The sequence below is a fragment of the Pholcus phalangioides genome, unplaced genomic scaffold, assembly GCF_987345545.1.
Source record: "Pholcus phalangioides strain wild (caught in Gottingen) unplaced genomic scaffold, Ppha-v1.0 ptg000009l_1, whole genome shotgun sequence".
NCBI classification, from domain to species: domain Eukaryota; kingdom Metazoa; phylum Arthropoda; class Arachnida; order Araneae; family Pholcidae; genus Pholcus; species Pholcus phalangioides.
In genome coordinates, this window is record NW_028301602.1 from 51,076,272 (window position 1) to 51,087,817 (window position 11,546).

The 11,546-nt window shown below is 38.1% G+C and overlaps 1 protein-coding gene across 1 annotated transcript; it reads right to left on the reverse strand.

Moving 5' to 3' along the window:
- Positions 1-884: 884 nt before the first annotated feature.
- Positions 885-2,090, reverse strand: LOC149083277 (zinc finger MYM-type protein 1-like). The gene has a single exon (XM_089236809.1). The coding sequence runs from the start codon at positions 2,088-2,090 to the stop codon at positions 885-887; it is 1,206 nt and encodes a 401-aa protein (XP_089092935.1).
- Between the last annotated feature and the right edge of the window lie 9,456 nt (positions 2,091-11,546).

Genomic DNA, 11,546 nt, shown 5'->3' on the forward strand with positions numbered 1-11,546 from the left:
TTTGTTTCACGTGTACCCTTTAGTTATCAAGAAATAATAAAGTATGAGACAAATACTAACCACATCAATAAAATCACCAGTTGCGTGGCTAATGCATCACAAAAATGTTTTACTGTGAAGTAATTCAATTTTTTTTCTGCTTTTCATTTTCGCAAAATCAAGAATTACACTACTGAAATCCAATTTTTTTGTTACTTCTCCTTCAATGCAGAGTAATGCTAAAGAGCTTAGTTTTTCCTGCAGAATACTTGAGCGTATGGGAGACTTTAGACGCTTTAACAAAGAAAAGGATCTTTCACCAGTACAATTTGTTACTGGCAATGTTAAAAAAATTCTTACGGCACTATCAACATTGGAAAATGTCTCTTCCAGCTCTAAACATTTCAGTTTTTTAAACATTTCTGCAATATTATATCCATCTTCCACAAGTGAAGAAAATTGCTGTAGCTCTTCAGGAAAAGAATCATCTAAATCCTGAGGGTAGGATTTTTGCAAAGAAATCGCTTTATCCATAAGTTTTGATTTCAACTTCATTTCACTCAGGCAAGCAAACTTTTTCGCTGTGCTATTATACGGCTCTTTACGAAAAGAAAGGTGTGAAATTAAAGCATCACAAACAGCATAATAAATACTTGATTTATAAGCTTCACGAGGTGTCAGGTCAACTTCACAGCTATGTACTGCATGAGGATCTTTGCTTCTTGGCTTTAATTTTTTTTCTTGCTACATCGTAATCAACATCCGGCTCACACATATCTCTTGCTAATTTTTCATACTCCTCAAAATTGTCTCTCACATATTGAGTAAATTCAATTAAAGATTGGTACAAAAGTGTGACACGCGTTAAATTCATAGATGATTTTTGAAGTTCCACACTGGTTTGATTAAGCCTTTGTAAAAGGGTATCCCATACAACGATGTTCAGTACAGTTTCCAACTTTTTCAACGTTTTCAAAAGGGATTGTGCCTCCAATTTTATGTATGCAGTTTCGATTTTCTTCTGTACCTAATCTGTTAAGAGTAAGGACAATGGCATTATAGTTCTTCCTTAATGATTTAACGGCATGAGCATCAGCACACCACCTAGTACTGCTGCGGTTCTTCAATGTTGAAAAATCGCCACGTTTTTTCAGTTCTTCATTTAGTATCTGCCACCTGTGTGTTGATGAAGAAAAGAAAGTATATATTTGTTGCACAAGACAAAAAAACTGCATTGCACCACTGCATGACTCAACAGCATTAACACCAACCAAGTTAAGAGAATGAGCTGCACAAGGAACAAAATCAGTGGAAGGATTTATGCTTTTTATTCGGGCTTGTAACCCAGAATATTTGCCGGCCATATTTGACGCATTGTCATAGCTTTGGCCACGACAATTTAGTACATTGATTCCAGCATCTTTTAGAGTTGTTAAAACAATTTCTGCTAGGGTTTCTGATTTATGGCTGTACATTGGAACAAATTTCAGAAATCTTTCCACAGGTTCAGCTCCGACAACATATCGAATCACAAAACACAACTGATCAAGATGAGTAATATCTGGGGTAGAATCAATAATAATTGAGTAGTATTTGGCAAGCAGAATTTCATCAATGATTTGTTTTTCCACTTGTTTAGCCATTATATGAATAAACTGATCTATGCATGTTGAGGACAAATAGCTTACATTTCCTTTGCCAGGATTTCCATATCTCTCTAAATGTTTTGAAAGAAATGGATCAAATTTGGCTATCACTTCTAAACAGCCTAAAAAATTTCCATTGTGCCTAGATCCAACAGTTTCATTATCACCAAAAAAAGGTAGACCCCGTATAGCCAAAAATTTCACAACAGCAACAACTCGTTTAAGCACAGACATCCAATACTTCGTCTCCTCTTCATATTGCTGTACCAAAGATGAATCAACTCTTTGTGAGACATTTGCCCGGAGTGACAGATCCATCATGGCTTGCTTATGTGAAGAAGAGTTTTCATGCTCTTTTAATCTGGTAGCAGCATGCTTCCAGTCCCAAAATCCTTCAATTAGCTGACCTTTACATGAGCTGTTGCTATTGGCATGTAGCAATTTGCACACCCAACAAAATAACATTTTCGATGAAGCCGACAAAACCAACCATTTCCTTAAAAGTTTTTCACCATTTCTTTTGGTATGATAAAATTGAGAAATGGTGAGACTTCTCTTCACACCTCCAAAAACTCACTCTCCGACAGCAAATCGGTATTTTGAGGATGGGGAGATTACATATAAAATATTCCACCATTTTCATTTTTCTCAGTAGCAACTAGGCTTACTATCATCATCATCTTGAATCTCATCATTCCTCAAACATGCTCTGGAATTATCACATTCATTAATCAGTTTCCTCATCAGATTCAGCTTTAGATTGTTCATTACATTGCTCATTGACTTTTGTATCTGCTGCAAAATAATTTTTTAATGAACTAGCAATTTATTTCCCCCCCCCCCCCTCATCTTTCTGTTTCTTCAACTTTCTCTTTGCAGAGCCAGATAAATAAGTTCGAGAGGACATAATTGAACTTAAAATATTGAAGTTACCATGGAGCTAAAAAATGCTAAACACGTTGAAACTTGAAAACATAAGGATAAGAATGCCTTTGTAACGGCTAGCACCGCAACACCGGTGCCTCTTCTCATCGTAGTTAATTTCTTTGGCTATGCCACTGCATTAGCAGTGCTTTCGTGTCATTCACGATTTTTTCCTTGTCAGATGGTCTCCTTATGTTTAGACCGAGTCTACACGTTCATCTACATCTGGAGGCTCGTGTAGGTTGGCAGCGTGACAATTCAAGACAGTGTAATAGGATGTGTTCTATGCTTTCCTCGTTCATCCTGCAGAGAGGGCATGTAGCGACCATGTTCACAGTGAACTTAGCAAGACGGTGGTTTGTCTCCAGTGAGCGAGTCCGAGCTTTGAAGAAGAGTGTTGATGGAAGAGATCCATCATACGCGCTCTCCCAGGAATAGGCTAACTTCCTGCAATAGTAGTTCAATGATGATTTCTTTAGTACTTCTTGCCTCCACAATTCGTGGGCCTTCTTTCGAATCGATGTTTTAATTGCTCGACCTGGTCGCTGGATGTTTTGTAGCACTAGCGTGTTAAGATACTTTTTACCGAGGAAGTTGGTCCTACGCCACCAGGATGTACTTTGGAGGCAATAGAAAGAGCAGATGAAGAGTTTTTTCACCACTCTACGATCATCCAGTGACCAAACTCGGGCGACGTATGATAGTTTTGATCTTGCTTCCCTGGAGATACCAACTTCACCTTGAATTGCGCACGTTTCTGCGAGTGAGGTCGCTCCGAGGGCGAATCTACAAACCGAGGTCTGAGCAGCTTCCAGAGCCCTTCTGGTTGTTTGGTCCAAGACCAGAACTGCATCTGCACAAGAAAGAGATGGTACCGCCACGGCCTTCCATAGAAGTCTGGCAACCTCATATCTATTGTAGGAGTAGAGTGCTCTACTTTTGATGAACCCCTGGAATTTTAAGGCTTTTGTGGTCAGATCCCGGTTGTGGGTCTTCCATATTCCCGGGCCAGCACTGATCTTGACTCCAAGATATTTGTATTCATTGCAGGGATCTACAGTGATGTCGCCAAGGTGGAAGGTTGTTTCATTGGATCTGGGAGCGAGATCTTCAGTACTGACCAGATGCATAATTTTACATTTGCCTGCGGAAAACTGCAACCCCTGTGTTTCGGCAAATGTATATGTTACGTCCAGCATCCGCTGCATCTCCTCAGCATTGTCGGCAATGAGCACAATATCATCGGCAAAAAGCAGAGCTGGCATCCTCATAGGTCTCGGGTCATTATTGGTGAAATCGTCGAATTTGAAACCACAACCTGATCTTAGTAGAAGCTTTTCCAGGTCAGACATTATAAGGATGAAAAGCAGAGGTGACAACACGCATCCTTGGCGGACTCCTTTTTGACAAGTTATCTCGTCGGTCACAATATCATTCCATCGTACTTTTATTTTATCGTTAGTGTATATGTTTGCAATGAGTAATACCATCTCATGAGGAACTTGGCATGCTAAAAGTTTTCTGTAAATATTAATTCGTTGAATGTTGTCATAGGCACCTTTGATGTCTAAAAAAGGTAGGAAAAGGTCGTTCTTTGCTTTCCTTGAAATTTCGATAGCTGTCATCAAGCAAAAGAGGTGATCTTCCAATCTTCCACCTTGTCTATAGCCAGCCTGAAGGTCTCCAAGAGCTCCCAAGTGGGTCTTAAGACGAAGTTTAATTATTTGCGATGAAGATTGAGCATGTTGAGCGCATTTCTTTCCGTGAATTCCAAAAAGGGCGGAGTTCTTTCATTAGGCTCATCTCCTAAGACTAGTAAATGGGCATTGAAGTCCCCGCCGATAAGACACGGCGTGGTCTCACAGCTGGTTTTACGTGACACGTCCCCAAGCTTACTCAAGACTTGTCTATTCCACTCAAGATTCGATAGGGAAAGATATACAACAGCTATTCTTAGAGGAGAGTTGTCGTCTAGGACTATATCAACTGCTAGTAGCTCACTACATCCGACATCGTCACATCTCACATGCTTGATGTGAGAGCGCATCATGGCTCCCACTCCTCCACCTCTGAGCGCATTTTTTTCCCTGTTTCTACCCAGCCAGTTCCATCCAGGCCAAACAGGTAGGCAAACCTCCTCTGTAAGGTATGTTTCTGTGAAAAGAATAATATCGACGTCCAAAAATTCACATATCGTTCTCGTTTCACACCAACGTAGCTCATTGCACCCATTAATGTTCCATAGAGCGATGCGTATTGATTCCACTTTCTCAAAATCATTGTTTAGCCTTGCCTGCTCATCAAATGGTTCTTCTCTCAGTCCGTTCGGCAGTATGGTTCCCGAAGCGCTAGTGTTAGGGAAAACACTTTTGCTTGACCAAAGTCTCCTCTTCCACTTGTTCATCTTCCTCAATAACTTCTTTCACACTAGTACTAGAATTAATCTTCGTTGGGACTTTGGTTTCCTCAGCTTTCTTTTTCAACCATCGCTCGCGCCTTTGAACTCTCTGGTTATAAGTTAAATCTGGCATCAGGTATATGTTCTGCATTAAGTCTCCCGCTTCTTTCAGTTTAGGGGCGCGGTGTAAGATGCTTTGTTTGCTCCATCTACTTATAACTTTGACGCGAAGCGGCCTAGGTTTTCCCACATTTGTGCTTCTGTGGTATCCAACTCTTTCAACGTAGCATATTTCCGGTGCAATATCTAGAGCAGACCATATTTTGGTGAGCTCTTCTTCATCTGCGGCAGTGCCCCTCTCTAGGACAACAAAAGCTATAATGCAATCAGACCTTCTTTCCCGATCTCTCATTTCACGATCAAAGCTGCTGTCTCTTTCAGGAGGGTAGTATCTCTCGATTGGTCTCCTTTGCATTGCAGCCACCGGTGTCTCGGGTGAGTTTGCCTCCAGGTTAGTGGGTGGGAACGCTGTTTTTATCAGTGTTTTTAATTCATCCACCGTTTTCTTCAATCCACCTACATCCGCTGCTGTCGCCCGCTGTACGTCTGCGATGTCCTTTATTTTGCTATCCATTTCAGCTTCAGCCTTCTCAAGACGAGAAATACGCTCAGACATCAGCTCGTTGAAAGTGCAGGTACACATTTTGCACAACCACTTAACGCTATCGCTACCCTTCACCTTATTGTGCAGCAGCTTCCAAAGCTCCACATCTGTATCAGAGCAAATAATGTGTATCCACATATCGCATTGCAATGCCTTTTCTCCATTTTTCACTTGTTTTTTGCAAAACGGGCACGTTGCCATCTTATTTGTTGTTTTATTCGCCATGAATAAAAAACTAGCGGCTAAAAATCCGACATTCCCTGGTGAACTTGACCAATCACAGAGGAGCGGGAGTGAGTTACTCTCGAACCGTAAATTTAGCGGCGTAAACACTGTAAAGAAATGTAAACAACAGATTGAAACCTTCCGAGATGGAGAAAAGTTAAAATAGTTTCAGAAGGAAGTGGTTGGGCCGTAACCATAGACCGTTCAAGTATTACTTAAGCAAAATTTTATGGGTTTTTACCCCTCCCCAACCCCACTTGTCAGCAAAATCAAGTAAACTGGACCAAAACCTTCTAGATTATTAACCAAGGGGGCTTCGGCTGCCCTCCCCATTCTCGAGAGATACGCGGGGGGAGGGGGGGAATATAATGATATATTGTATAATGGGTGACCCCAAGTGACCTCCAAGAGATAAAAATTGAATTTAAATTCAAATAATTTTAATGAAATATCGTATATATCTGTACTGTTTTCATTAATTTCTGTAAATTTAAAATGTTTTTTGAAAGCTTGTGATGAGAGGAAATATTTTACCCTGTACCCCCCCCCCTTTAAAGGTAGGTCCTGTCCCCCCCCCCCCCCGGGCCCTCTTTACTTCTCTTGTTGATCTGAAGCAACCTAGTAGAATAGATCGGGATTTCAGGACATTGCACTGCTAAGGTGAGCACCTCTACCAATCAACAAAACCACCATCAATAGCTATTGTGCTTTATAATATTTTACTAACATCTTTTGCCAGCAAAACTAAAAAATAACTTTTTGATTCCTTAATAGTGCATGTACATTTTGAATGCCCAGATGAGCATCGATCAAGTTGGTTTCAAAACCCCTTTCATCTAAACCAGTGTTCCTTAACCTTTTTCAGCTCATGGCTCCCCCATGGATCACACTTTTTTCTCGTGGCCCAGTCCTATCCAGGGCCCCCTCTACCCTCATCCAAGAGTGAGATACTCTCTATTTTTTATTATGAATGAAATTTTAATAAATCAGATCAATCTGTGGAATCCTGGCTAGGCACGGATTCAAATGTCTCCCAGGAGTCAAATTATATTGTAAAAAACGGTCTGTGTGAAATACAGGACAATTCAACGAACATGCACGATAAATCGACCCTACCAACACATCAACCGTTGTTCTGGCGGCCATCCATACTTAGCTTTAAGTAACATCTTACATATGAAAATCGTAGTAGCAGATCCCATATAGTGCAGTCCCTTCGCTAGAGCGTATATGTGGCGAACGGAACCGTGCAACGGACGGTGAACCGATCAGCTAATAGCTCATGGACGACAAGCCACCAGATGGCTATATATATGACATGAATGTCGCTCTCCACTTGTTAATACAAGATATACGGAAGACTGGATGTTGTGAAGATATTTATTATTCGAGATGTTAATTTTAATTGTAAAATGATGAACGGATGTATATGGTTGTGACTGTGCACATCAGTAGCCTCCATTATAGACATGAAGATCCGGGTCATGCCCACATAGACCCAAAGGTTAAGACGCCCCCTTCTGTGGACGAATCTGATGGATTCTGAAAGTAGTAATATTTTTCAACTATGTTTCACTTTTAAAGCTTTTCTCTTCACAGCTCTCTATGACTTCCTTCACCACCTGTCATGTATCACCTTTCTTTTGATTTTCTCCCTTGCCCCCCCCCCCTAGAATATCCCAGGACTGCAAGGGGGCCATAAGGTCCCATGTTGAGAACCACTGATCTAAACAATAATCTTCAATGCATGGTTTGCTGAGCTGTTTACTAATATGTGTAGCATATCTAAGTGCCCTGTGAGTTTCATTTCATTAAAATGTCAAATGTGGTCAAAATCTGGTACTGATGCATCATTTTCCAAATCACATATCAATGCTTTGATTAAAAGGATGAAAAATGATTCTATTAAAAATCTATATCAGTGCGATGAATGCTCAATTAACAGGAAATTTTTGATAATTATGTCTTTAGTAGTATGAGATACTGTATTAGATTTGGTTGGAAATGAGGACAGGGCTGCAACTGGGGGGAAGACAGGCGGGTCTGGTGCCCTGGGTGCTGAACCAGAAGGGGCGCCAAATTCACTCTTTAACTGCTTCCTCTACATGCAAGGGGCGCCAAAATTCCAGCTTGCCCTGGGTGACAAAGTATCTAGTTGCAGCTCTGAATGAGGATACAGTGCTGCATGAAGAAATTTGCTCCAGAATCACTTTTGTTTGTTGAAACACAATTTCCCATAAGTTTCTATGGAATATTGTTTGATTTATTCCAGGTATGGCTCAAAATTTAAAATACCAAGTTTGTTTTTTAAAATACCAAGGAATGTTATAAAGACGATAAAAACTGACCAAACGCTAAAATGAATAGCTTTGAGAGCTATAAATGAGAATTTATAGGAGTATAAGATACAGATCTTTTTATTTTAAACTATGCACACAAACACCAGCTTTATTCTGCTTAAGCCAGTGTTAACACAGTCGAGTGTGTAGGTGTCCCCCATCCATTTGTGTTTTGGTACATCTGGAGGACAGATTACGCAAAAGGGGATGTGAGTAAATCAATGCTCAAGTGACATTCTGACAATGATTAGCTCAAACTCATCTCATGATGCAGCTGATTTATGTCATTGCTTGCATTTGTATCAAAGAAAATGTTCATTAATCACATCCGTTAGCCAAGGCAGAAAAACTATGAAAAAAAAAATGTTAGCCAAGGTACTTTAGTTATATATCCTCGATAAACTGATATATTCAATTTTCTTCAAACCCGATTCGAAGAAAGCCACGCCAATATGTTCTCATCCAAATGCTTAGATAATCTTCATTCCAATCCCTTCCTTCCTTGCTATTAAAAGCAAATATAAAACCCTATTTTTCCCTATTGGTGCTTACGTAATATTTGAACGGTTGCGAGAATAATAGAAATGTACAAATTATACACAGTGAGAGGAAAACAATTTTTTATTAAGTCATATGTTATTGAATGACGTTTAATATAAATAAACAAAGTTGCACACACTATGTCATAGTCCCAAAGGCAATTAGAAATAAACATGATTTTATATATTCTGAAATTTAAATTTTTTTTTTAATTGCTGCTTGTATTTCCATAGATTGAAAATGCTATTTTTCATAGTATTCTGTAATACTGTGCAGATGTACGTGGTGTTTTGAATTTTTATACATTATAGAATAAGCAATTTCCTGATATAGCAGAGAGGATCAGACCATCAAAATCAATATGAGATCAGACATTCTATAACATTGAAGATAAACATATATATACAGTAGATAAACAGATATAAACTGTAGATAAACATATATATACAGTAGATAAACAGATATAAACTGTAGATAAACAGATATAAACTGTAGATAAACAGATATAAACTGTAGAATAAACAATTATTCTAACAGCAGAGCGGATAAGGCCATCAATAAGACATTGCACACACGATTCTACAATATTAAAAATAAACATGATCATGAATTAAATGTTTAATATCATAGACCATGTTGCTCTGCCCAAAGAGACCTTTTTTACCCTTTCAGTGGCAATCCTGAGATATCTTCTCAAACCTGATCTGCTTTATTTCTGTCACCCCGAAATATTTTGTCTTCTATTAAAATGCAGTGAAACTGTTTTTACAATAAAATGTTTTCCATTCCCCTCCAACCAATCAACTGTTAGTGGGCAGAGTTAGCTATTGTTCTAGGTTAGATAAGAAGAAGAAGCGAGAAAAAAAAGAGAAATATATGCTCAATATATAAATAATACAAAAAGGGTTCTCTTCATAGAAAGCCACACACATAATGGCAAGGTTTTGCAATTCCAAATGTGGCAATTTCAAATGCAGATCAGGAAAATTTCAAAAACCACTTAAAGGGTTAAATGGGAGTTTGGCTTAGATTTGCACCTTAAAATTGAAAAACCAACTTGAGCTGACCATCCCATGCAGTGGGGCTGAAACAACTTTTAATAACTTACCACTAATCATGAGCTAATCCTAAAATATTGGTCTGAGGATGTGTTGTATCCACAGTGTGTACCAAGTCAAGAAAAACCTTAAGGATTGTGGAAATGATTAGTTTTCTAAATTCAAAAGTCATAAACTTGTCACAAAAGTTCAGTGATACAAGCAGAAATTGTAGTAAACCACTTTGAAAGTGCTCGCAAAATGTTAATGAATTTAGACAGCTTTATTTTGTTTTTGGTTCCTTTTTTATTCCCACATTGAATAAATCATGGAAACGTCATGCGCGAAGAGACTTAGACATTGTAAATTCTATTTTATTTCATCCCAAAGATTTCTTTAATTCTATTGATTCATATTTAAAAGGGGTTGACAGAAATTAAACATATAGTTAATTACACGAAAGCGTAGGTGTACGTAGAATTTTCTCAAGGAGAGGATTTTCAGATTTTTTATCCTTCTTTGCAGGAAAGTATACTTACTGTAGAAAATATAATTACAAGAAAATTTACTTAATATGCAGGAAAAATAAGAACAGAAAGGTACATGTACTGTAGGAAAAGTAATTACAGGAAAATGCACGATGTAGGAAAAATTACAGGAAAATGTACTTTTAATGCAGGAAAAATAAAAAAAATATACGTAATGTAGGAAAAATAAAAAAAATATACGTAATGTAGGAAAAATAAAAAAAGTATACGTAATGTAGGAAAAATAAAAACAGAATTATACACAATGTAGGAAAAATAATTATAAAAGAAAAATCAATTAACCTCAAATACATGAACCCAAACCAACAGCAAATTGATGAAAAAAAGAGAACTATGTAGAAAATATTGATGGAAAAAAATAAAGATGAGAGCCAGAAAAAAATGAGAAAAGAGCACAGAATATTACAAAATTACGGAGAACGCGCTTGCGCATTGTAAGTTCCGAACAGTTTCCGAAGTATTTTACACGAAGTAACGACCGGTTCGAGAGTAACTCACTCCCGCTCCTCTGTGATTGGCCAAGTTCACCAGGGAATGTCGGATTTTTAGCCGCTAGTAATAAAAAGCTATAACACTAGCGGCGCACGTGGTTTTAATAAGATTTGGCTCACAAATAATACTAGTCAGATAGTTGACAGTCACAACAGAAAATAATGTGTAGAAACGCTAGCCTGGATAACAAATGACTTACTCGATTCAGACTTCGGAAAACCATGAACAAATCCAAACGCTATCACCATTAACCATCTAGAAAACAACGTGACTCCTTCACCAAGCATTGTTTGTTTTTATCTGTTATGGATTTTGATGCCTTTACAACGACTAGCATCGTAGTACCGGTGCTTCTTATCTGAGATTTAACTTTTTTTGGTATCAACAGAAAATTCCCCAAACCGACCAATCGGAACTCATTTTTCTTTTATTAGAAAAAGTAGTATTACAGTTGAATAATTACAGTTCAATTTCACTCCCAATAACTGTAAAAATATTTTATTAATGTAAAAAAAAATTATATTTATATTTTATATTCTCTAAAAAGTTTAGATGCATTACAAATACGAAATTCCTTTTTTTATAAGTATTTAAGTTTTACTTGAAAAAAACAACTTTTCAGACTTTATTATTATAGATTTGGGGGGGGAGCCCTGGGCAAAGTCCCGATTTGCCCATGCGATAATATGGCCCTGGATATTGATGCTGATGAAAAATAATTATTGTAGAAACTGTTGCCAGATTTTTGAGAAGG

Bases quoted from the DNA above. Each gene is read 5' to 3' on its own strand.
- LOC149083277 (XM_089236809.1), bottom strand. From the start codon at position 2,090: ATGTTATTTTGTTGGGTGTGCAAATTGCTACATGCCAATAGCAACAGC.